The 24,182-nt window shown below is 37.7% G+C and overlaps 1 protein-coding gene across 1 annotated transcript in view; it reads left to right on the top strand.

The window, feature by feature from the left end:
* The window catches only part of LOC137180940 (serine/threonine-protein kinase 4-like), a 43,435-nt gene extending 21,604 nt beyond the window's left edge, over nucleotides 1-21,831 (top strand). Inside the window, exons 10-11 of the mRNA XM_067586250.1 lie at nucleotides 6,872-7,023; nucleotides 17,367-21,831. Coding sequence (XP_067442351.1) covers nucleotides 6,872-7,023; nucleotides 17,367-17,525 — 311 coding nt within the window. The 3' untranslated portion in view covers nucleotides 17,526-21,831. The remainder of the gene's footprint in view (nucleotides 1-6,871; nucleotides 7,024-17,366) is intronic.
* Nucleotides 21,832-24,182: the final 2,351 nt, after the last annotated feature.

Genomic DNA, 24,182 nt, shown 5'->3' with positions numbered 1-24,182 from the left:
GGGCTCATCGGGAGGCGGGCCTTAAAGAGACAGGAGCTAAAACGGAGTGTAAGAGAAACTGTGTATATTAAGGGCCAGTATAAGATAAACCAGGAGTTTTTTGAATTTTGAATCATGCAGAGCTACTCTAGTAGAGCTGAAATGAGCATAATAGGTCCTCTTTAATTCTGTATTATTGAAAAATACGAGCCAGCTTGATTCATTTCACCATTTTAAACGTGGAAACTTTCAGAAGAGAAAAGCAGCATTTACACTTTTTAACTCAAAGTTAACACCACCGTGACTGCTCCCTACAGTGATATGACTGCTGTGACCTGCTTTGATTGGTCAGAGAAGACACAACAGAGAGAACAAAGAAAAGAAAATAATGAGCTTATCAGTGGGTGACAAACAGTGATGTCTTTTTTTTAATCTTTTTGTCGTGGGCCTAATTAGCAGATGAGAGTGGTTCCAGTCAGGCAGCCTTTCCAAATCTTTAAGTGTCTGTGCAGCCATAGATTCGATATTAAAATTATTCACCCAGTTGCAATAAATTATCTTAATTGCTTCCAGTGAAAAAAAACCCCTCCCTTTTGTTTTCCATTTCCTCACCATGCTGTGTTAACAATCTGTTGTCAGACAGAGGAAAAAGGAAGAAGCCTAAATGAGAGCTTTTAATTCTAATTTTAATAATATGATTATGAAAAGGCGAATAGCTGGGTGTGGGTGCAGTGGTCAGTTGGTAAATCATTATGTCACAAATTTGATTGAACCCTTTTGCGTCATTCACCTCCACTCGTTTTTGTCTCTCAAACAGATGCTGTGAGAAAAAACTAGAATATTCACTTACAGGCTGGTAAAAGTATTCATACAACTCTTCTCTTATTTCTTTATTGTTTTTAGTTCACTCTGTAGTCTGTGAAGTCACCAGCTGTTTTAGTTATCAGTCTGGTTCATCAAGTACAGCTTTTATTTCTCAGTCATTAAATGCGTGTCTCTCGTTTACACAGATGGGATTCGGACCAAATGTGGATGATTTGGGTCAGGATGTGTTTGAGTATCTGCTCAAGAATTTGATGTATCTCAAGTGTTCATGATGGATGTTATGAAACATTTAAACTAGGCTACATTAAAATTGAACCAGTACCATGTAAGGTCAAGCAGATCAAGTGTCCCTTACGTTTGTCAAAGAGCTCAACTGAGTGATGTCTTAGGCTGAAGTTTTAAGCGAAAAATCATGTTTGAAAACGCTAACAAGGCGCGTGAGAACATTTAAATACTCACCAGTGGAACACCTGCTCATGTTGTGGTTGTATGGTGTTTGGAAAGAAGCCTGTTTGAGCAGAAGCTGCCTTCTCAAATTGAGTTATATAACTTTGAGATTAGCTGAAAGAAAGAAGGAAATGCAGCAACTTTCCTAATATAGGAACAGTGAGATTGTCAAAACCTTAAACGAAGAACTTTGTGTTGTGTGTGTGCACATTTTTACAGCGTAGAACATCTCATTTTAAAGGATATGGCTGCTGATTTTCTATGTTTTTCTTATTGTCAACAAATCTCATGTGCAGAGTGTTTATCCAAAGCCTGATATATCTTATCTTCTGTGCCGTAGACCTCAATTGTTGTCCAAAAACTATTAAAAATACATCAATGAGCCAAACCGCTGCACTGGGTGACATGTTCCACAGAGGAATAAGATAAATCAGGCTTTGGGTTCACACACAACACTTGTTAGTAGATCAGTTCATTGTTGGTTTGGCTCCAAACTCCAAGAGAAATATAGAATATCAGCAGCTTTATCCTTTAATAACTGCAAGGGCATCTTTCTGTTACGCAACATGCATAACATTTATACAACTAACATGCTAATCATTACAGTAATGAATACACGTATACCACACTTCTTCTTCTCTTAATGTATACATGCAGAAGGATAAAAAACTGAAGACACAAGAAACATTACTGGCTCCTTCTTCTCCACACGGGTTGGCATAGCAACCAACAAAGCACAGCAGGTCACAGTTTAGAGGAATATGAAGCACAGTTGGAAAGAGTCTTTGACCAGTCAGATAATTGCTCAAGTTACCCAACAACAGTAGATAACAAACTATAATCAAAGAGACATTACATCATGGATTTTTATGGGTCTTTCATCTGATTATGTTGGGGGAAAAAAACTCCATATTGGGAAAACCGTGGCTGTATGTTTTTTTAAACACTGACTTTTCTTAGCTCCGTGCTCTTGGCAGTTTTATCAAGTGTGGAGGCACCTGGCAGCCGAAGCGGAGAATAAATAGCCACTTATTCTTTTTTCAGTAAGGAGAATACTATACTTTAATTGGTTTTGTGCTTGAATGAAAAACTGAGCTACACACAAGATCAGCAATGAGATGTTTGGGGTAATATAAAGTGAGCTAATATGAGAGACCACACAGTGTTTCTCATATATCATTACCAAGCTAAGAATGCACACATAGTATAAATAGTCACCAGATGTCTATTTGTTTCTTACAATTATAAGGTTTTGACAACGTATCGTCTTTCCTTGGAGAAAGTTGCATTAAGTAGTTTCTGTGTAGGGGGCAACATAACCTCGATACTCATCAAGTGTTCATAGCTAACGTGACATCGCCAACCCATGTGTCTTTCTTTATGTGGTTGCATGTTAGTCCAGTGTTCACTGGTGTTTTAGCTCTGGATTGGTCGTATTACTCATGAGAGAGAGTCAGTGGACATAAGGAGTCCGCTATATTGATTAATGAATCGAAACCCAATGACTGAAAGCTGCATAGAGCAGTAGACCGGGGTGTTGATTGTCAGTGAGATCAATAGCTTTATTACATCAATCCATCAATCAATCAAACTTTATTTGTACAGCACTTTCCGTACAGGGTAGTTCAATTTAAAATGCTTTACAGGTGACTTAGAAGCAAATAACAAGACATAATAAATGTAAAAAGTACAAACATTTGAGACATTTTTTTCCAAGAAATGGAAAAAGATTCAAATGTAATAAAACCAATAAAATAGATGTAAAATAAAATAAGAACCATAATAACTAGAACTAGAAGAATAAGAACAGATAAAAGACAATGAAAAATAGATATTAGGAAATAAAACACTTGAAAACATGAATCCAGTAAAACAAATGATTTAAATACAAGAAATAATGACCATAAAATGTTCTAATCAAAAGCCAGGTAGGTTTTATGTTTACGTTTAAATATATCAGCAGCAATGGCAACCTTTCACTTTATAGAAACACTTACTGTAGCACAGATTCTGAATACTATTTATTGCTGAATACTAATGCTGCCACAACTAATAACCCTTCTGTTCAAACTGACCATCAGGCAGCAGCACGATCACAGTGTGTTTGTTAGACATCTGAATACAGAGCAGGAGATAATGATGATATAGTTCGGTAACAAAAGAAAAAACATGCACGGAGAAAAATAATATGTACATACAGGACAGGAGGGTTGACTGAAGACGACCAGCACCATCATCAAAACACTCAATGACAGAATCTCTTTTGGATGACTTTGTGTTTATATTTCTTCCAGAATAGTTTCAGAGACTCGGGAATCTATTCAAAGCAGCACTGGAGCTGTCGTTGCAACTTTCTAAGACGTATCATGTTGTTTGTTCCTTTGTCATGCATCTTCACATCCGTTTACATTTCAAGGAATTTATCTAAAGATCCTATTAAGTGCAATCCAATACTTTGAGATTTACCGAAATACCTACCACGGCCCAGCAGAGGAACTGTAGATCCAGGGTTGAACGTTGCTAAATTTGGCATATTGGAACATACTGAAATCCTTCCTGGTCCTGGATTCTTATTATACTCTGAACTTTGGAGGGAGCAAACAAAAGAGATGAATGTGTCTGTGATCATAAAACACACACATAAATCATATTTAATTTCCTTTTGGTATGAGGTCAGATTTTTCCCTTTCCAGTGGTGTAACAAAGGACTTAACTCTCAAATTAAAACAAGGCTAAGAAGAACACATTCTTGCTTTTTTACATATTACAACAGTGAAAGGGTCAACTTAATATACAGTAATAGAAAGTCAAGAAGGTGAATTGGTAGCAGAAACCATAGACTGTATATGAAGATGTACGTAGCGAGGTGTGACGTTACCTGTGGGTTTGGATTGGAGTCAGGACCTTCCAGATAAGGGAGTGCAGGATGTTGCCTTTCACACTCTGGAAACATGCTCCACTACCTCAGACCCAACCTAACGCTAGCTTACTGGGAACAGTGAGCGGCACCCACCCAATGACGACCAGCATACTTATTAGACAGCCTGAATTTAGAGGTTGAGACCATAATGACTTGTTGGAAACATTGATTGATAGTATTTCTAGAGAGGTAGAAGGCACTTCCTCATTGGCTTCATCCTCGCCGTGGTAGTTGCTGCTTGGCAGAAACACCAACTTTTTTTCAGGCCATTAGCGGTGCGGCTGTATGTAAGCAGGGAGGTCTGTATACACTGTAGGAGTGGAAACTTCAGTCTCTGTAACACCACTGCAGCTTATTAAGGCCATGAATCAAACACTGAACTGCACTGACGCTCTCATTTGTCCAATGAACCAAGTATTGTCTCAGTCACTCAGCACACTCATTATTTATGTAGCTGTTGCCTTCTCCATGCACACATACATATACATTCACACACATACAGTATATGCCCCCACTCATTACCATACTCACACTCTCTACAAGTTCATGAAATAAGGTTATTTTTCAAGTATTTTACAGGATATCTGTTGCAATTTGGTGTTTAATTTTAGGTACATTCATTTGTGTTAATACATTTGTTTCAACTGTGCAGATTGTTGATTGTGCTCTTCTAATAATGATATTGTAGGGCTACTACGAACAATAATTTTCATTATCGATTAATCTAATGATTATTTTCTTTATTAATCAAATAGTTGTTTTATAAAATGTCAGAAAATGGTGAAAAATGTTGATCACTGTTTCTCAAAGCTCAGGATGCAACATGATAAGATGCAATATTAAAATTGCAGATTTTTCGAACGACGGACTAATTGATTGACTTATATTATCATATTCTGTAAATTAGTTAGTGTAATACTCAGCTTTATTATCCAAGTACATTTGAACTCATTCACAGAGAGAAAATACAACATTGCAAAAAGTTACGTTTACATTTCACAAAAAAATCTCAAGAATAAATCGCTGTCCGATATCAAATTTCTTTGAGTGAAAGTTACTTCTGCATTTAAAGAGAGCAAACTGTCCGTCTTTACCTCCCTAATTAACATCTTAAAATTATTTGTGTTTTTTGGGAGAGGAAATGTTGCCAACAACATTTCAGTATTTAGCCTAAATGATGTGACACTGTAAATGTTAATTATTCAAATGATGCTTTTAAATCCCCCTTGTAATTATTATGAAATATGAAAAGAGGTGAAGTGCAGCCAGTCTGAATATGTTTAATTATTAAAATGAATTAAAACAACATTATGAATAATGTGACTGCTGAGAGAGATGGATTCTACAAGCTGAAACACCCGAGTTTCGACACCCCTGTTAATTTAATCAAATGAAGCACCGTTATTATAGTTGTTGATTATAGAATATTTACTGGAAGGCCATAATGAATAAATGTTGCCTTCAAGAATGTGTCACCGTTATTAATATTGCTGCATTTTATTCATTTAGAACGATTCAAGATGAAGCCAAACCAACTTAAACTGATAGTAAAGTGCATCTTAATGGTTTTATGTGCACTCACAGTAACACATTAAAATCTGACCCACTGTCTTTGTCTCTCTGGGTCCAATATGTCTTGTAGACCAGTGATATGTTATGTCATTTTTAACTGCAACAACCAGAAACGACAGCATCTGACCATGTAGTCACTGACTCATTAGTATTGATCAACCTGTTCTATCAAGTTAGCAAAGATGTATTATTCTATTGTACTTCTTGCTGCTTTAATAATGCAACATTTCATTTATCCCTGAAGGGAAATTTTCTTTTTGCTTACTCATCCATGCTTATGTTAGAGTGCAGTTACCGTGGGGCATTCAGGAACTGGTGATGCATGTTGACATCATGGCACTCAGATCTCTTGGTTGAAGGATAGTCGCTGTTTAAATGCCGATTCTACAGGTGTTTCTAAACCTGGTTCAAATCCAGTGGATAAGTCGGTAAACTTGGTGCGTTCCCTTGGTTCAGTTTCTTTTCATAAAGGAAAAAAATCAAGAGAACCAAAATGCATCAACATTCTCTCCTCTCATTGGTTAGATATGTCTCGGGTTTGAGCGAAAACGTAAACACACGCTCCTGTCTGCCCAAATATCAAGAAAACAACACACTTCATTGTTAGTCCAGGACGGATCTTGTCTCAGTCTCCGGCTAGCTGCTAGCTACTGTTGATTTCACTCAGTACGTCTAGTAGTTAGATCAGATCGAGGTCTGATCACGTTGCCACCACAAAAGTGAACCGCTCCAGAATTTGTTTAGGACCAAAACCAGACCAAGACCACTTCCTCTAAAGGGTCTAGACACCTGTCCACATACCTTTTTAGAGCCCTACTTTTTTAAATCATGTGCTCTGTGAGATCCCTTTATTTCCTCACACAGAAATATTTAAATCAATCGGCCCAATACTCAAACCAAGCCTACATCCTCCTGTCCAGTGCTGCTACACATCAGGAGTACTATGTGTCTTTGTGTCAACACTGAAACTGTGAGATAAACAAGAGAATATACACTTTTGATACTAAATTCCTCGTGTATTTGTGCCTTTGTGTTTTAATCTATGAATATAATTCAGTTCCATCATCGCTCAGACAAATCCCCGTGCGTCTGCTGTGATAAAGTAAATGTCGATTGTGTGCTACGCAGGGAGAGATGAGACAATGCAGCCAGCCAAGCCGTCCTTCCTGGAGTACTTTGAGCAGAAAGAGAAGGAGGCCAACAGTCACAATGATGGAGGAGGAAGAGGAGAAAACAACGCAGACAACCGCAAACTGCCCCCTGAAGGAGATCTGGAAGTGGTGAGTTACAAGCTGTGTGTGTGTGTGTGTGTGTGTGTGTGTGTGTGTGTGTGTGTGTGTGTGTGTGTGTGTGTGTGTGTGTGTTTTTCAGACATTGTAAACTAAATTGGGGTCGGGTAGGTTGTTACTCAGTCGCTGCAAAAGTCAGTACATCTAATACCTGCATGGATCCGTGCAGACTCGCTATAAGCTGCAATCATCATGGAGGTTTTGTTTTTTGATGTGTGAAATACAGTAAAAACTACAAAGAGTACAGAACTGTGCAAAAGTTTTAGGCATTAAAAGTAAAGTGAAGATGCTGAATAGTTTTTTATTAATCAATTAATTTGATTCAAAGTTGAGTAAACAGAAGAAACCTAAAGTAAATCAATATTTGCTGTGAGCAGCTTTGCCTTTAAAACAGCAGTAGTTCTCCTCGGTTCACCTTCACAGTGTTTCAGGTTCTCTGCAGGTCGGTTGTTCCTGCATCTTGGAGAAGTTGCCACAGTTCTTCTTCTATGGATTTCGGCGTCTCAGCTGCTTCTGTCTCTTCATGTTAATCCCAGACTGACTCCATGATGTTGAGATCTGTTGCAGGACTCCTTGTTCTTCTCATTCTCAGATGCTTCTCTGAACATTTTAAGTGCCTAAAACTTTTACACAGTATTTTGCTGCTCATTGCGACCACAGCTGCAGAATTAGAGTTTTCTCTCTTTTTGGGTCAGTTCGGGTCAGTCACCACAGCTTTGATCGGGTTTAATTATCCTCAGGTCTGTTCAGAGGTTCAGTTTCAGTTGTTGTTCTTCTTATCGGCCTGTAAAGGAATTATGAAATAATCTCAAATCATTTAGATTTAAAGCCTGGAGGTACTGGGGGTGTGGGAAGTGGGTCACTCCCTCAGTTAAAGGTTAGTTAATGTAAATATTGGTGAAATATAATTATGAGGAGCTGCTGTTTAGGTGCTTCCTGTTCTCACCTTTATGAGCACCTTTACATCTAACATGGTGAGCCGATGCTTCTATGGAAAATATATTACAGTTAGTGAAAAAGCAGAGACTGTTTGTCTTGCTTAAGGACATTTAAACAGGACAAATGGCTGCTGCTGCTGCTGCTGCTGGAATTAAATATTAAATATGTGACCTTTATGTTCATGGTGGTTTCTCTTGCCAGACCACCCTGCTGCTGATCCTGCTTTAGATATTCAGAGAGCACTGAAGCTGCTTCTTTCTCCTCTGGTGCAAAGCAAAACTAAACGGCGATATTAGCACAATAAATCTTTGTTTCTCAAACAGCGAGGCAACCATTTCTTGGTTTATTGAAAACAACAAAATTTGATTTTTCTAGCAATTATCAATGGTGACATAGTGCTTTTATTTTGTGAAATACCAACGTATATTTCTCTTTTTGGTGTCATGTTTTATAAAAGAACAAAGGCGCGTGCATGTGTGGCTTCATAACTGGAATTGGTGTGTGTGTGTGTGTGTGTGTGTGTGTGTGTGTATGTGTGTGTTACATACATCTATCGAGACTCAGCTCCGTGTCGTTGCACTAACAGACAGTGACAGTTAACCGCCGGCTGACCCCGACTCTCACTCTTGTCCTCCTGGATGTTTGATACTATAAGTCTTCACTATGAAACATGCATGCTGTCACACACACACAGCGTCATCTTCAATAGGTGTATCGCACATTGCTGTGACACCTACACACTGTCAGATTTAATATGTGTCTCACACACACACACAACACATTATCATCTCCAGTAAGTAGATGATGTCACAGTGATGTCAGTCAGGTAACAGATTTGGGTCAATGGAAAGTTTTTCTTGTATCTTGAAGGGAGGAAGTTTTACATTCACACTACTAATCTATTTGCTATCACTGTGATTAGGAAATATAAGCAATAGTTCAGCTCAGTTTAGTTACTTTGTCATCCCAAATGGGAAACTTGACCTGCAGTCAGGGGCACAAAATAAAGCACAAATACAAAGAAAGAAACAAAAAGTATAAAAAGCTACCTCTATATACAATATATACAAAACACAATACTACAATAAGACAATCTCTGAAATACTAAATTACATGTGCAAATTAAACAAGGTTATTACACGGTTATTACTCCTATTGCACGTGAACCAGGGTAATCTAAATCTACAGCCGGAGGGAAGAGTTTCAAACATGCATTATTACTGTATTACTATGTCAAGCCTTGCTTAACATGACAAAAAACAACAAAAGACTCTTTATGTAATGCATTGTTTCACAAAATCAGCTGATTTACAGAATTGTTAGACTAAGGAATGCTGATTTCAAGCAATTTCCTCAATCAGTTATCATCCTCTGATGATCAGTGATCAATTCATAAGCAAATCACATGTTTGTCGTCACAAAACATTTTGGAATTACACAAATTGCAGATGGCAGATATCCACTCGATATGACTAACTCAGACTGCTGAGCTTCAGATAAACATTTTAAATGTGGATTTTGGCCTCCATCACTTCCATTAAAGCACATTTGAAGGATCTTTTAATATCCAGTATGAACAGGAGGAATGATTACAGCGAGGAACCTCTTTCACTGCTCATATGGACACCTGACTGCTGGTTTAAGACACACTTGAAAAATTGTGAACATGTTCTTTAATCAAATTGACATTTTAACAACATTAATGTAAATGTGGCGGGTTAGCTCAACAGCTACCTGCAGTCTGGATAAAACACATCATACACAGCAAAGCTGAATGCATCATATATTTCTATTATTAACATTCATTCATATTATTGATACATGACATTGTGATCATAGGTTTGACGATGAGTCTGACACGTCTTGTGTTGTTACTTTTAAAGCAGCAAGTTGATGAAAATGAGTCGTCGTCTGTGGTTCTGGTGCAGAAACATACTGACAGCTGTCACAGTAGCTCAGTATATACAAGCTACAGAGACAACAGGACTTTATGGCAAATAATAGAAGTGAAACAGGAAAAGCTCTCGACTCTCTGCTGCTGCACCGTTTAGAGTTTCAGGCAGTTAAGAGTAAAATCAAGTAGGCTTTACCTGACAACAGAAATCCCACTCGGGGGGATTTATTGTTCCATTAGACTTGCAAATGTGAAGATAAAAAGCTCATTTCTTCCAGGAAACTTTAATACTTGGAAGCAGCTTGTTGACAGATTCACGCTGACTGTTTAATTTTAGATCTGTCTACTCTGCTATTTTTGTGTTTTGCCACCTTTTTTTTTAAACGTAGTCGTTAAGACAGTCGGCTTATCATCATGTCAGCTGGTTTAAAACTCTTAGTTTGGAGTTTCCACATTTTTAACTGGTTAAGACTTTAAGTCTATAAAGAGTCTTTGGTTGCCTGGGTAACTGTCTCTGTCACACATCAGCGTTCTCAGGTAAAGAAAAAAATATTCAGGAGGAAAACAGTGATTTGGGTGAAGTGGAAAGTGAGTTCCATTTTTTTATTGTACTGTATAAATTATGATGACTTTGGAGGGCACATTTTCAATAAAATGGCTCGACAAAGGCTTGAAATATTGTGGTTTACAGATCATCAAAAATTTAAATGGCTGTTTTGTGTTTAAGTTAGCAAAGTTTGTGTTCTGACCCAGCTCTCCAGGGGAAAAGGAAGCAACATAAAAACAGAGTTATTTATAACAATGATCGGTCATAATTGACTTAATTGTACAAATAACAGAAATAAAAGAGGTGAACTACAGAGGAAGAGGAGCCCAGTGGTGCCGCTCAGATCAAATAAATAAAAACAACCAGAAGATGAGTCTTAACTAGACTAAGACTAAAGACCTTCACACATCGGGGTAGTTTTTCTCCTGCGATCAATTCACACGTCAATATATTTTCTGAACTGTTGTTTTTGTCATGAGTACTTTAACACGGAACACGAATATTACAGCAAAAAAGTGACAATATTTTTCGTAATAAGTCGATTTTTCTGAGCTTTCGCACAGCAAATAAAGGCATCAACCAATCACGAAGCCTAATCTGCACAGACAGCTGTTGATCACTGTTTATTATTGTTTATTACTGTTTATTACTGTTTATCACCCCACGTTGGGTGTTGACACGAGACACAAACATCCAGCTATATGTGTTTTGAACTTACCGTATCTACAGTGGGCAGGGAAATAAAGCCAATGAATCAACATATTGATTCATGTATCATCATATTCATCATCATCATCATCATCATCATCATGTATTTATAAATACAAACACTGTTGATTTCTTCCCGTGGAGTCGACATGCTGTCAGTCAGCCTGGTGAAGGCAGTTTGTCCTCTCAGCTCTGACAGACGGCTGCTTCTGTTGACAGAGACGCTGAACGCAAGTCGGAGATCATCATCACCATCACATCCAGTGATGATGATCTTGTCCTCCTACTCCTCACTCGACTAAAGAAGAGGAAAGTGTTATATCCGTTCAGTCCACACCGACTCCGGCCTGCATTCAACACCTCATGTCCAAGAGTTTAAACTGTTTTTGATGTGATTTCTTACTCAGTGTCCAACAAAGTTGTAATATACAGCGAATAAAATCAAAAGCGATCACAGTGTGAAGTAATTTAACTGTATTTTAGCACTAATAGTAGAATTTAAGGAAAATACTTGACGACACTACGATCATCATAGTGTGAAAAATACTTGAAGGAACATTTTAGTCCCCAGAAGTAGCTGCAGAGTGAGCGCTCCTCGGTTTCACGCTGCTCTCCGGGGGAAAATCATTCCACTACATCAAGTCGACCCATCTGCTCGGTGAAGATGTCTACGACGGGTACTGTTGGCTGTGGACCTGGACCCAGGGTTAGTCTGAGACGGAGGCAAGAGGAGAGCTGCCCAGAGGAAGAGAGGCCTCTCCCGGTTAGGCTCTGAGATTATCTTCTACGTTAGGCTTAGAAGTGGTGTATTTACAGCTCACAGCAACTTCATACGATATAGTGTCTGGCTTTAGTTTGATATCTAGTGTTGGTAAAAAAAAATGTCGTTAGCTCGGAGGGCTAATTTTGCTTGTTTACGATATTACATGAACGTCGCTGTCACCCTGAACGTCTCGCCGACCCCCGTTCAGAAATCTGTTCAATAAAGCGTTGCTTGTTGCCACACATATAATGTACAAGTAGTGAATAATTGAAAGTATTTTGCTAATCAGGATCCTTCTGGTAAACTCAGCATTCAATTGAGACACAAAATAGCTTTTAATTAAATTATCAATGAAACTCACGCCAACAGATTTTCTGATTGCCAGATAGTCTGTATGAAAAAAAAAAAAGGAACAAATAGTCGAATATTCATATGGAACAGCCAAATCCGATTCAACTGACTAAATTCTGAACCAGGTTCAGCCCTACTGGATTGGGGACCTGGACTGGGTCCTTCTCCAATCAGGGGCTTTAGGATGGCAACCAGGAAGTGAGATGGACGGAGTCTCGGCAGCTTAATTTAGCTACATGCAACACATTATCTCAAAAGCCTCAAGATGGATTATGTTTTTATAGTTATATGCATGACACAATAATAAAACTTTCATTCATTCAGTCATTGTTGTTAAAAATAAAACTATAGTAGAATTCAGCAATTATGGCATGTTGTACTGTCTTGCAGTATTTTTTTTTATTATATTCAGTTGCCTTGTCTAACAGTTATTATTTTATCTGTGGTTTATGCTCTAACCAGTTGAGCGGTGTGACAATGCAACACAGAACACGTGGTGAAAAAGCACTAACCTACATTATTCATGACAAGCAGAGGTACAACAACCATTCTCCCCCAACTGCTCCATTCTGTCCTTTTTTCTTCCATTTTCTATTTTTATTCTTCCCTTATTGGTTTTCTTTTTTTTCCTCATCTCCCATCTCCTCTGCCTCCATCCTTCCTCTCTCCTCAGATGTCTCCTCAGATGTCTCCTCAGATGTCTCCTCAAGGAGACTAAAGGAGTTTTATCTCACTGATCCTGACTGAAGGTTAAATCCTAAACCCTTCAACAGCTAATGAGCCAATCATCATTCACTCATTCTGTCAGTAGTTAAATAGCATCTTCAGCTGTTGTAACAAACACACACAGCTTAATATTTATCCTGATGGTGGTTTTAGCCTCCATAACTCCCAGTAGACTGCTGGTTTTCATATCGACTTGCACATCCTGAGTAGAATTTGCACGAGAGACTAAGTTGGTTTGAGTTTTGGTTGAATGGACATGAACCCAAGATTGATCTAATGTCTTAATAAATAAAACATGTATGACACATTTTTAACACTGTTATGAACGAAGATGAAACATTTAAAGTGCTGAATCCATATCCGCTGCTACATTTATAGACTGGTGTAGTACAGAGTGGTCCACACTACCCCCAGTTTGATTGGAGGATTTTATAGTTCACATTGAGTTTATAGATATATGTTCTTACTTGTCTAAAGCCCAAAATCCTTAACATGATCCATTGTTATTTTTCAATCTTTTATGGTTCTGGTTTCTCTACCAAATACTTGTCACATCATGTAAAAGGAAGTTGTAGTTTTTCATCAGTTCATCTGCTTCTTTGTGGTCAAATTCCTCAATGAAACCAAGAAGTGTTATTCCCAACGTAGCCTGGAAACACATGGACAAATATAAGGAATTAAAGCTTTATTTAAAATCAATTGTCTTGTGTAAGAAAAATGCAAACATACTCAGAATCTTAAGAACCTTTCTTTGTTATTTCTGTATTCTTATATTGTCTTTGCTTGTATCATCGGCTTCAATTTTCTTGCATCTGTCCGCAAAAGGATAAAGAGTCATATCGAGGGAGAAGGTCTGTTAAGGAAAACCTTCAAAGCCCCAATCTTGCTTCTTCCTTTCATTCCTTTTACAGCAAAACTCGAGAGACACTTAGCCGCCAGACGTTTGTCCTTAGCAGCTGAGATTGACTCTAAAATGAGAATGGCAGGTCCAACTTAAAGGTTTAATGTAAAGCTAACCTGTTGTCACTAACTTCGGGGCTAACACCCTTCACTTTTCCAGCAGTTGGGGAAACAACAGATGAGACTTTCCTTTGTCTCGAGAAGATGCAGCATTTATTAAGTTATATACTGTAGTCTGTACTGTACATTTACTGCCAACCTTTTCCTCCGCTCGCATCCACCATCACTTTTCTGCCGCTCGCTCTCTCCACTCGCTCAAGCACACACATTACGCGCTGCCTTATTCCTTAAAGGAGCTACGTTATCAGGAGTTTCCGTGGCAACAACACAGAGGTTGACTCTCATTTCAGTTCAGCACTGCTCAGAGGCTCCCAAATCTTCTAGTAAACTGAATAGCTTTGGCGTTCGGACTGTTGATCGGGACAAAACAAGACATTTTAGGATGTTACTTTGGGCTTTTGGAAACAGTGATCAACATATTTCACCATTTTCTGACATGTATATAGACCAAACAACTAATCAATTAATTAAGAAAATAACCAACAGATGTCTGCAGCTTAATCCACCTCTTCACTGTTGATCCATTTGTTTAGTAGCAAAGATTATTTTTATAGCACCTTTCACAGACAGCAGTCACAAAGTGCTTTGCAGTCAAAGAACAGTATGTTCCAAAAAGGTTTTTGCTTCATTAAAACGTTGCAAAATGCTCTTTGGAGTGCTTTGAAGTATTGTATTTAGCTCTGTTGTGGAGAAACTGTGTGTTTGAAACATATTGAACATACAGATCAATACTGGAGAGAGAGATTATCCTGCAGAAGTCATTTGAGAAATTTCTGTGGTTGTTTTGATCCGTTTTAACAATGAGCTGTGAGGGTAAACTGAATAAATTGGGATTTACTTTTTCACCTCTTGTTGGCTGATGAAACGGTGAATGTTGCCTCGGTGTCTCTTATTGATCTGTCCTCGCTCCTCGCTCGAACCGGAAGTCCATCTCAAAGCTCTGATTTGTGGTCTGAGGAGCCTTCATGGAAGTCTTTTACAGGCCAACATGCCCCCTTATTGGATATCAGTTATTGATTGGATGCTGCAGCTGATCAGACTGATCTGATACATCATAACATCACTGCAATTATAGATAACAGATTAAACTCTAGCATTAAACTTTTCTGTTTTCTGATTCACAATCTAGTCAAAAATCTGTTAATTGTCGGTCTGATCAACAAAAGAACCATAAACAACTTTCTTCATTTATTAGAAAGAATTTTCTTTCTAATGATCCCCCATTAACTTTTATTATGGATGAAATTAAAGTAACAGAGAGTCTGTCAACAAGAAACACATTTTAAACACATTTATATTTTACATCATTGATCGTCATTTCCATTCAGTCACATGTGAGGCTAATCAGGTTTGATATGAGTCACATAATTTCATTTTTCCCTGAAACATTTAGCCTAATAAATAATTTCCAGTGTTCAAAGAACACTCTGATCATATTCTGGGTTATTAAATAATGAATTTATAATCAGAATATCAATAAATACAGACGCAACTAATTAATAAATAATATAAACAGATTCTGTCAGTAGAAATGGTTCCTGTGCCTCTGAGCAGGACTCAGTATAAATACAGACTGCAGAGACAAAACTGCTCTGTCAGTGATACATGTGCAGATACATGAACGTCTCTACAGCTGTTAAAGCCGACTGACAGCTGATCCAGCTGTGATCAACTGCAGTCGTCATCAGAAACAGACGTCGCTTCACGTCTCATGTCTCTAAAAAAAACGTATTTCCTTGTTTCCTCTCTCCTCGCTTGGTTTCCTTGCGTCTCTCCTGCATCCTCATTTGGAGGGACGCAAGGAAAAGACGCAATTAAGAGACTTGAGATGTATCCAGTGTCTGTTTTCAAACCAACAAAGGTGAAGAGTCTGCACATGAACCCTTGTTGGGTAAAGGTGTAAGACAGGAAAAGGCTGACCACAATGAAACATGGTTTTCCCTGATGGAGACCTTGCAAATATAAAAAACTTTGATATTTCAGTGTGGGGACAGCCCTTGCGTGGTCCAGTTGTAGGAGCTTCCCTTATCTGTTCACGTTGATCCGTCTACTGGACCAGGACGCCAGTGTTATTTTAGCTCCATTGATTGAGGGTAATAAATAGCCGGAGAGCGGAGTGCTGCTGGTAAAAGCTGAGTGGGGGAATCCCCTGGGGAACAGCTAAAGCAGGCATTAGGTCCCTATCTGAGGCCTACAACAGAGAGAGGAGGATTGAATAAATGTCAATAGATGAAAGCTACTAAAATAGATACACTTATCGGACACCTGGGTTATCGCTGTCATGCATGAGATATTTCTAGGTTGTGGTAAAGATTTTAAGTGTACATAATGGACTCGCTGCCTATTGATCCGAAGTCTTCAGATCCTCCAGTAAAGAAGAGAAGTCGTTAGTACAGAAGGTAACTAGTTTTATATCCAGTTCTAAGGAGCTGTATCAACCCTTTAAAGCTACTTTTTTATCTGCATTTGGAAATGTTTTTGGCTGATTCAGACTCAGATTTTGACTTTATGATTGTTTTTAAATACTGCAGGATCTTCGAGGTAGTGAACTTGAGAATTTTGCATTTGTAAATACATGAATTCAGCTGCAGAATCAAAGAAACAAACTCCAGAGTATAAATGCGGTCGACTCAGTTTGCAGTAGAGTTTGTTTAGATGTGTGACTGAATATTCTTCTGTTAAACCCTTCAAAGTTCATTCTTGACCTCGCAAACAGCAGCTGACAAAACAATCTAACTCTGACAGTTACGTTTCAGATGATTTGACACAATGGATAATATAACAAGCTTTTAAAATACATTGTTAAAGATGAAACCAGTGGTTTCCAACCTTTTTGGCTTTTGACGTCTTACAAAAAGCAGTGTGTAGTCGGGGTCACATTTCACATGTCTATGAGTTGTTAACAGCTCCACCAAATAGTGATTTTTCCCTCTAAACTTCTCACATGCTTTCATTTCAATAAATGTTCAAATGATCCAATATTTCACCAAAAATCAAAGATTAGAGAAAAAGTCCAAAAACTGAAAACAGATTTTTGTATCAGAACTTTGTTTTTTCTTCTTTCCTCTCCCATTAATCATCTCACGACCCCTCAGATTTATCTGCCCACCCTTTGGTCAGCAGATAAATCTAAATCTCTGTAAGCAACGTGTATAAATTGAGGAACAGCCAGTGCAGAGATTTAAAATTTAAAAAATGGTAATGTGTGTCTACTTTTGGTTCAAGGTACATCATGAAATTGATGCTGTCAGACCTTCTAGTCCTCGTCTGAGGATCGTAGCCTCACTCCAGCTTCATATTTAAACAATATTAAAGAGACGATATGAGTCACTGTGTTTAGATTCAGGCATATAAGAATATCTGACATGGTTTGTGTCTTTCTGTAGGTGAGTACCTGGTCGGTGGAGGAGCTGCGGCTGCGTCTGGCCTCTCTGGACCCGCAGATGGAGCAGGAGATCGAGGAGATCCGTCAGCGCTACCAGGCCAAGAGACAACCCATCCTGGACGCCATCGAAGCCAAGAAACGACGGCAGCAGAACTTCTGAGAAGAACCTGCCGAGCTTCTTACAGCAACAACTGGATGTTTCATCTCAACTTTTCTCTGCAGCAGTTTGTGAAACGTTACTCGGACTGCGCTGCGGTTTCCGGACAGACAGCTGGATGTAACGGTGTGATTTTGGAAAACTATGATCTTCACTTTGGATGTCAAACTGCTGAGTACGTTACTTCCAAAGAGCTTCTTCTCTGTTTGACTGGTTATTATTGACATTTATTGTGACAGTTTGATTTTGGGATCCATTTCCCTTCCTTTCTGCCTTCGTGAGATCATCTGGAGTCTTCAAGAAAGTTTTTACATCTCCAAGTTTCAACAGTTTAACAATTGAGAACATTTAATTTTTTTTATCATCCACAGCTGGACGTATCTTTCTGGTTGTTTCAAACTTCTGCTCAGTTGTCTTAAGACACAGTGATGATTGTGTAAAAGCTCCTCGCATCTCTTTGAGTTTTTGTTGTTTTTTTTTTATCATGTGGTACAATATCGTTTTAACTGCTCATCAGGTACTCATCAGTTAATTTCTTTAATTGTTTCCTGTCATTGTTGTTGTTTGCTGCTGAGCTTCTCAGTGTTCAACTCTGGACTGTGAAAGTCTGGATGAGAGTAGTCATTCCTTCTTCTTGAAAAAATACACAAAAAGAAAAAATGCAGGATACAAATGATTAGTTTGTTCAGCACATCTAATGTCATAATACGTCGGTCAGTGTGATCACGAGTCACATTTTCAAAACCTTTCAAAACATTTATCAGAACGATGAAACATGAACGAACCGTTTATCTGCAATCAGCTGTGTTGGCTTTGTGTTCATGGCTAAAAGGATTCATCTTTAATCTTTTACCCTCCTGAACTCTTGAATCTGGCTGCGTCTTCACACAGTTTGCCAGCAGAAGGTTCCTCACTGTAAACTTTTAAAGATGCTTATTACATTTTTACATTTTATTCATTTGACAAAAATGAGCTTTGAAAACTCAATTTCTTTAATTCGGTTCCTGCTGGTAAGTTTTCTGTTTTTACATACAGCCGTTGGTGAAGTCCCCTGTTATAATTCACCGTCTTCTAGCTCTACAGATGAGTTACTATAGGAAGTTACATAGATCCAGTTTGTTATATCAGGCTACATGTTTGTGTCTCAACCAGATAGTCACTAGAATGATTCTTACGTTTTCTGTCAGCTAAAAGGAAAGTGGCAGTTAAATTTTAAAGAGTCTTGGGAAACGGGGACTCCTCGATGTAGAGAAGGATATAATTATTTAAAAAGTTCAGCAAATGCAGCTACTCATTAGAATAAGATAGTTTTCCTCCAAGATCACCTCATTTCTTCAAGTTACACTTAATGCCTGGAAGATGATGATGATGATGATGTTTCCTCTTAATGGATTTAACTGGATATTAGACTAAGCTCCCATTAACAACAGGACCAGTTAAAGACAAATATGAAGAATTAACAGATTGTCTTTGAGATGAAAGTGGTTCCTTAGATCAATCTGAGGAGCCACGAGATGATTAACAGCATAAGAAAGCACAAAAAATCAATATTTCTAACCCAAAATTATATTTATTTTTTCAGATTTTCCTCCTATTTTTTAAATTTCTGGGTATTTTAACCACTTCAGGTCTTAAATAATCACTTTTTGGTTTATTTAAAGCCAGAAAGGTTGAGAACCGTTGACCTGACACACACCTGCATTTGAATGTCTTAATATCTTTTATCTCAAGCTGGACTTCATGTTTTTATTTTAAACTTTCTGATAGTTAAAAATGTACGAAACTGCACAACATGTTTGTAAGAGAACTGAATCAGATTCTAACAGTTTGACCTTTGTTTGACCTTCTTTTTTTTTTATATTTCAGTGAGTATTTTTCTTCCTGCGTAAGCAAAAAAAAAAAAAAAAAAACAAGGCCTGGGTCGACAGATTTATGGAGTAGATTCAACAAAGCTTTTATTTCCTGGATTCATTAGTTTTATCTGGCACAGAGGACTCAACGAAAAAAAAAAGTGCCAAGAAGCCGCACCCATGATGCACTGCGAGCGGACCGAAGCTGGCGTGGACCCAGGTCTGATTTACTTCTAACATTCCTCGGAGCACCAGACACATATTTATGAACCATCCAGCACAAAAACATAAGGGACGAGTTCTATTTTTCTACGTATGTTTAGCGGTTACACGGTCGGCTACGAGAACGTTTTCTTCTCAGGTCATAAAACTCCTCAGGGGTGTAAAAATAATGACAGTAGTGATGATGATGAGAAATTACTGTAGATTAGAGTTTAAAGACCCTTCACACACACACAGTCATGTCTGTATATATCTGCACCACTGGGTTGTATTTGTATATTGTGATTAATCTGCTGAGTTGAGGTTTAATCCCAAGAGGAGACATTTCTCATTAAGTTATTATCTTTTAAATACGGAGCGGTTATCAACAGACAAACATGGCTGTCGGATGTTTTTGGAGCAGAAACCTCCCAGCTGGACGAGTTCTAGTCTAAACCTGATGACTAAATGCTGTATGAACCTGCAGACTGTAAGATAATGACTCATTATGACCACAGTTCATTTGTCATTGTCACTTATGTGTTACATGCAAAGCAAAAGGGAATTTTTCTTTCTGCCTTGCCAACTTTTTTGGATGTACTGCTGTTTATTTTTTTATTTTAAGAGTGATCTAAAATATAGAAACTGTTTTTTCTGACTTGATTTTGATCGAGTTGATGGAAGATATGAAAGTGTTTTGTGTTGTTATTAAATGTAATGCAGGATGTGTTTGGTGCTGGCAGAAATTAAGTCGTAATCACTGGAGAACATTTAGAGTCAGAAACTTTTCTGACTTTTTGGAATCAGTTTTAACACAAAAACCACTGTTTGTTTTCTGCTTTCTTTTGTCAAAATGCTTTCTGTGATTGTCTCAACTTTGAACTCAACGTTTTTATATATAAACTGGTGACTAACGAGGCCGAAACAACGAACTACTGCAGCTGTTTGTCGCTTTGTTTTTACGCCTTTTAATAGTCAAACAGACGAGCAGCATGAAGGGAAACTTGTCTCCACTGTTTCCTTCGTTGTTTTAATCAGCAGCGATGTTTGACTTCGGTTTCACTTTTGTTTGTTTGTGCTTTAAAAAAAAAAAAATTTCTTTACGTCATTCTGCAAAATTAAAAAAACAGTTTATCTGAACTAAAGCTGCAACTAACTTTCATTATCAATAAATCTTAGTTTGGTCTATAAAATGACAGAAAATTGTGAAAAACATTGATCACTGTTTCCTCTACTGTTGTTTTGTCCACAACTCAAAGATAATCAGTTTATTATCGTAGAGGACAAAAGAAACTAGAAAATATTCACATTTGAGAAGCTGGAATCAGAGAATCTGGAAACATTAATCTTAAAAAAATGACTAATCAATTATCAAAACAGTTGCAGATTCATTTAATTGTTTGCAACTAATCAGCTGATCATTACAGCTCTAATCTGGATTATCTTAAATTGTGCTGTGATTTCATTTAGTTGAGATAAAACGATATTTTAGTTGCATCATGAGGCTCTAATTTATTTTCTGTGAATCGGTTTTAATGTGTGAAACCTACTGAAACATATCTGGAGTGAATGGATTCATAATTTCAAGTGTTACCACTGTTGAGGCTGCTCAAGTGTTTAATTTATTCATTTTCATACATCTTCAGTAGCTCAGATATCCATTTTTTTCTTCTCAGATTTGCATTTATTTTGAGCTAAAGTTGTTTAAATCGTATAATCTTAATACCTCAGTGTTCAGTGTGAATGCTGGTATTAAAACTGTTCAATACAGACCCTCATTGACTTTATTAAACTGTGATCCGTGAATAAACAGAGCAAAGAAAAGTGGAGAAACAACCTCTCACCGCCCGCTAGAGCTCACAATGTTTTGTTTTTGTTTGTTTTTTTACGAGACAGCTTCAGCTCACTGATTGTTCACTGTTTCAGTGAAAATAAGTGAAAACGTTTCTGGCATCTGAAGATTCAGAAGTCGACACTGTTCCTGTTTTTCTGCCTCTTTTATGTGCGAAACAAACTCTCTTCAGGCCTGCGCGGTACGGCGGATCTGACGTTAACTCGTCTGTTCTGAGCTCCCTCTTCGTGTTTTGCACACTTCCTGTATGACGCCTGATGTGTTCAGGTGCACAGCGTCTGAAGTATATATGTTTGCCTTAAAGTATGCAGTGGAAATCATGCATATGTTTGAGATCACTGATGTTTGGTTCATGTGCTTTTGTTTGCTTGTCTAATAAGGACGTTAATAAAATTGAAAAAATCAAGGCTCTTCTTTCTGTTTTTACTTGTAAGAAATGTTTCTGTATTTCACACAGAGGGAATGATTTATTAGCACAGAGGGGATGATTTATTTAGCGGTTGCCTCTAGCAGCCGCTAAATAAATCACAGTTTACTTTCTTTAACCAGCTTCTACCCTGGAACATGAATTATAAAGACTGTAGACTGTTTACTGTGTCTTTAAACAACAGTCAGGTGTCCGTATGAACAGTGAAAGAGGTTTTCCTTGCTGTAATCATTCCTCCTGTTCATACTAGATATTAAAAGATCCTTCAAATGTGCTTTCATTGTAAGTGATGGAGGCCAAAATCCACATTTAAAAGTTGACGTGAGGCTTCATCAGTCTGAGTTAGTCATATCAAGTGGATATCTGACACATTTACAGTCTTTTTAGCATCAAATTCCCTCTTTGTGTTTCCCTGTTGAGCTGCAGGTGGAAGTATAGTAACAAAAAGAGGGACTTTGGCACTAAAAAGACTGTAACGTTGAAAGATATCTACTTGATTTGACTCATTTGGACGCTGAAGCTTCATATTAGCTTCAGATAAACTTTTAAATACATTTTTGTACATTTTGGCCTCCATCACTTCCATTGTAAGTGTATTATGAAGGGATCTCCTAATGGTCAGTATGAACAGGAGGAATGATTACAGCAAGAAAAACATGTTTCACTGTTCATTTGGGATCCTGACTGTTGGTTTAAGACACTTTAAAAAGTGTGAACTCGTCCTTTAAACTTCATTTTCATATGTGCTCCTAAGTACTGATTTGAGAAACATGTAGAAATTTAATCTTAGAAGTTAAGTTCAGTGTCTAAGAGCGACTCTCATAACCTCTAAGATCAATCGTTAATTAACTGTCTGAGGGCACATTTATAAAACTTAAGATTAAAGTGGAAAACTCCACTTTAATCTTAAGTTTTATAAATGTGCCCTCAGACAGTTAATTAACGATCAACAGCTGCAAAACCTTATTACACATTCACAAACCATGTTAGAAGTTAGAAGAAACCATGATGGTCCAGCCAGTTGGACAAACAGACATTCAACTGCAAAATAAGTTTTAAGAAACACAATTCAGGCAGCAGGTGTGAAGATAATGTTCTTTGGTGTTCTTGTGTGTTTTCAGAATGAGTCTGGTGATATTATCTATACATTTTTATTATTGTCCACAAATCCAATAAAAAGTTATTGTCCAAAAACTATTAAAAACACGTCAGTGAGTCACATCGCTGCACTGCGTCCGACATGTTCCTTCATCACCATGAACAGACATCATCCTGCTACCACAAATACTCACCAGAGCACCAAATGTGGATTCATCCGCCACTGAAAATAGTCCCCAACAAGTGAAATATTTCCTCCTGTTTTAGTAAGTTTTGCTAAAAAAAAATACTCTGACCAGCTGTTTTAGGAAATTACTTATCCTTTTTAGGAAATGAAACTATACATTTGCGACACCTTTTTAAAGATTTAATCATGTCTTCAGTAGCAACAGTTTGGAGCTGAGCGTCACCAACAGACATGTTGGTTTTAATCTTTTCATGAGATTTGTTGATAATAAGAAAAAAATCTTGTAATGCATTTATCCCTCAAAATGACCAGCAGCAGTAAAGTTTATGTAATTATTATATATTTGGTAATTTCATTCTTAAAGTAGATTTCTATGTTACGTAGCTGTTAGATCACCAGCAGTGACAACGGAGGCGTTTCAGTCTGTTTTTTCCTCCTCTGTCGGCCTTCAGCAGCAGTTTCAACTTGAGGACGGACTGACTGACTGTTCAGACTTTCTGAAATCCTTCTCTTGTCTCATCACATCCGTCATAAAGACTCAAACTTTTCAGGAACAGCTCGTCCCCCTTTTTCTTATTTCTCCATGTTGAGAGTTCTGTCGGCCAAAATAGCAGAAATGAATTTTTAATAAGCCGACCGTGAATCTGATCTCTCTGTCTTCACTGTGACTGTTCGTATGTGTTCACAAAAAAAAGTTTGTATTTTGTAAAAAACATTTTTACAATATTATTTGGCAGCAACTCCTCATTTGGCTATGACTATTGATTCTCAGATAAAAACTTTTATATTGTAATATTTAAAGCATCTGAGACTTAATTCAGTAAAAAGTTGAAATGTCAGCTGAAGCAATAAGAAGGATGGATGAAGGTATTTAAAGGGGCAGTAAACTATTTTTTTTTCCTGCCCCACTAAAAGAAAAAGTCCTTTAATATATTATCAGGGTATTAAAATGTTTGTGGATCAATAACAGTGAGCCTTTACTGTCACTTGCTTACTGTGAACAACAAATCAAAACTGCTAGACTGAGAAAGGGTCAAAGGTCATC

Source organism: Thunnus thynnus, chromosome 4, assembly GCF_963924715.1.
Source record: "Thunnus thynnus chromosome 4, fThuThy2.1, whole genome shotgun sequence".
NCBI lineage: Eukaryota > Metazoa > Chordata > Actinopteri > Scombriformes > Scombridae > Thunnus > Thunnus thynnus.
Note: the sequence above shows the minus strand (reverse complement) of the source record. Positions and strands in the feature narration are given on the sequence as shown.